General features: G+C 35.0%; 1 protein-coding gene across 1 annotated transcript; it reads right to left on the bottom strand.

The window, feature by feature from the left end:
• Positions 1-935: 935 nt before the first annotated feature.
• LOC120254428 (NDR1/HIN1-like protein 10) lies at positions 936-1,822 on the bottom strand. The gene has a single exon (XM_039262541.1). The coding sequence runs from the start codon at positions 1,692-1,694 to the stop codon at positions 993-995; it is 702 nt and encodes a 233-aa protein (XP_039118475.1). The 5' UTR covers positions 1,695-1,822; the 3' UTR covers positions 936-992.
• Between the last annotated feature and the right edge of the window lie 395 nt (positions 1,823-2,217).

Genomic DNA, 2,217 nt, shown 5'->3' on the forward strand with positions numbered 1-2,217 from the left:
TTTCTTGTAAAACAAGCAACAATGACTTAAATGAATATACAAAAGTTTTGTTTTTACACTGCTCTATATGAAATTCTAAAACTTTCCAGGAAATACAAATATCTGTTTGCTTTCGAAAGTTCAGAGTTATATAAATATATATATATATATATATATTAATTATGCAAAGCTTAATTAAACCCGCCTACCAAAATAGAAAAAGAACCATGACCAGCCTATCAAACAATTGAATTTGACCAAAACAACTACAAACAACCTCACAAATAATCAAATTAAAGTGCACGATTCATCTTGAACTCATAAAACTCAACTTAAGACTTCAATTTTTCACAATATATATATATAAATTATATATTAATTTTAAAATTACACAAGTATATTCATTTATTTCTATCTCAAAAATCTTCAAAAACCAAAAACATTAAATATAATTTAGGAACAAAATTGTAGATTTCCACCCAATCAAAATAAGATTGATTTAAACAGTAAAAACTAATGTCGTTTAATCAAATTATTTCATGTTTAAATCATTATCTAAAAGACATCCCTGAAAAAAATTACTCTTTTATATGGTTTAAATTTTTTTTCATAAATATAATAAAAACAGTTGGTCAAGAACATGCGCATAAATAAAGAATTGATAGACTCTATCAATTGGCTCCAAAGAAAAAGGGGGCGTGGCAATGAAGCAAAAATAAGCTTGATAATCATACACGAAAGTTAAAAATCACAATAAATAAATAAAAAAATGTAATTTTTACTTTTTTTTTTTTAAAAAAAAGTAATTTCACATTTACACAAAATATATCAGTTTAGTTCTATAAGAAATTCTCTACAAAAATAAATAATTTAAATATAATTCAGACACCAAACTGTGGAAACAAGAAACCCAACAACTACCCCAAAAAACCAAATCATATACATCTCACAAAAAAAAAAACCAATCATCTTCCTCCATCTTTGGCGGCGGCGGCGGCGGCGATCAAAGAAACTTAAGAGAGAGAATCAACATTACATTCAGTGACAGCGAATCCGGCGGCGGCGGAGGTGGAGTTCCCCGGCGCCGGCAACCTCAAGGAACAAGAAACATCAGGCCTATACTCCACAGACTGGACAATAAGCATCTTCAACCTCACCTTCAAATACATCTTCAGATCTATATAAAACCAACCCTCTCCCTTCTCCCTATCAAAAGTACTCCTCACCGTATCGCCATTAACCAAGTTTTGACCTTGAAACCGGAACACAAGAGTAGTGGTATTCTTTCGCCCTTGTTTATACAAAGGAAGGAGCAAGAAATCAAATCTGGGACCATTGTACAAAGCGTCAGCTTCGATGCGTTTGAAATAGAGATTGTACTTCTGGTTAGGGTTTCGGACGGTGAGATTGACGGAGAGATTGTAGTAGAGAGTGAGATTGGAAGCGGAGAGATTGAAGAGGGTGAGATTGGCGGATTGGACGTGGATCTTGAGGGTTTGGGGTTGGTAGATGAGCCAGAGACAGAGGACGATGATGCCGATGGTGATGAGAACAAGGGTGAAGATCTTGAAGGCGGTGCAGAGGAGAGTGTAGGGTTTGAATTCGTGGCGGCGGTGTTTGGGGCGATGAACATTTGGGGGTGGGACTTCAGGAGGGATGTTGGGGCCGTAGAAGGCGCCGGTGAGGCCGTCGTGGTGGGGCTCGTTGGACGCCATGGATGGTCGATGGTTTGGATTGAGAGCTTTGGATTGAAGAAGAAGAAGAAGAAGAAGAAGAAGAAATGGTTGGAGTGGATGAGAGTTTCTTTGGAGGTTCTCTTGTTTGACTGGTTGGCAAGTTGGACTAGTTGGATTTGATTTTAATAATTTTTCTTCGTTGGCTGCTTTTGGTGTGGAAGAAGGTGTTACAATAACTCTGATTTAATTTTTAAATTTGACTTTGAGATGCTTTTTAAGTTATCTAACCGTTTTCCTCATAAATGGGCTATTTGTCAGATAATAATAATAATAATAATAATAATAATAATAATTTATTGTGGACAATAAGCTTACTTGTGTTTTCCATTGGCTAAATTTGGAATTCAAACTTTTTTTTATTTTTGGCCAGACAAATACTCTGTAGAAGAGATTTAATGTCCGCATTTGGATTGAGGGTTAGAATACTATTGGAATGGGATTGTTTGGATTGAGGGTTAGAATACTATTGGAATGGGATTGATTATAAATAGTAATATATGAC

Source organism: Dioscorea cayenensis, unplaced genomic scaffold, assembly GCF_009730915.1.
Source record: "Dioscorea cayenensis subsp. rotundata cultivar TDr96_F1 unplaced genomic scaffold, TDr96_F1_v2_PseudoChromosome.rev07_lg8_w22 25.fasta BLBR01000443.1, whole genome shotgun sequence".
Taxonomy (NCBI): domain Eukaryota; kingdom Viridiplantae; phylum Streptophyta; class Magnoliopsida; order Dioscoreales; family Dioscoreaceae; genus Dioscorea; species Dioscorea cayenensis.

What these genes read in the sequence shown, in the direction of transcription:
- LOC120254428 (XM_039262541.1), bottom strand. Translation starts at nt 1,694, where the DNA reads ATGGCGTCCAACGAGCCCCACCACGACGGCCTCACCGGCGCCTTCTAC.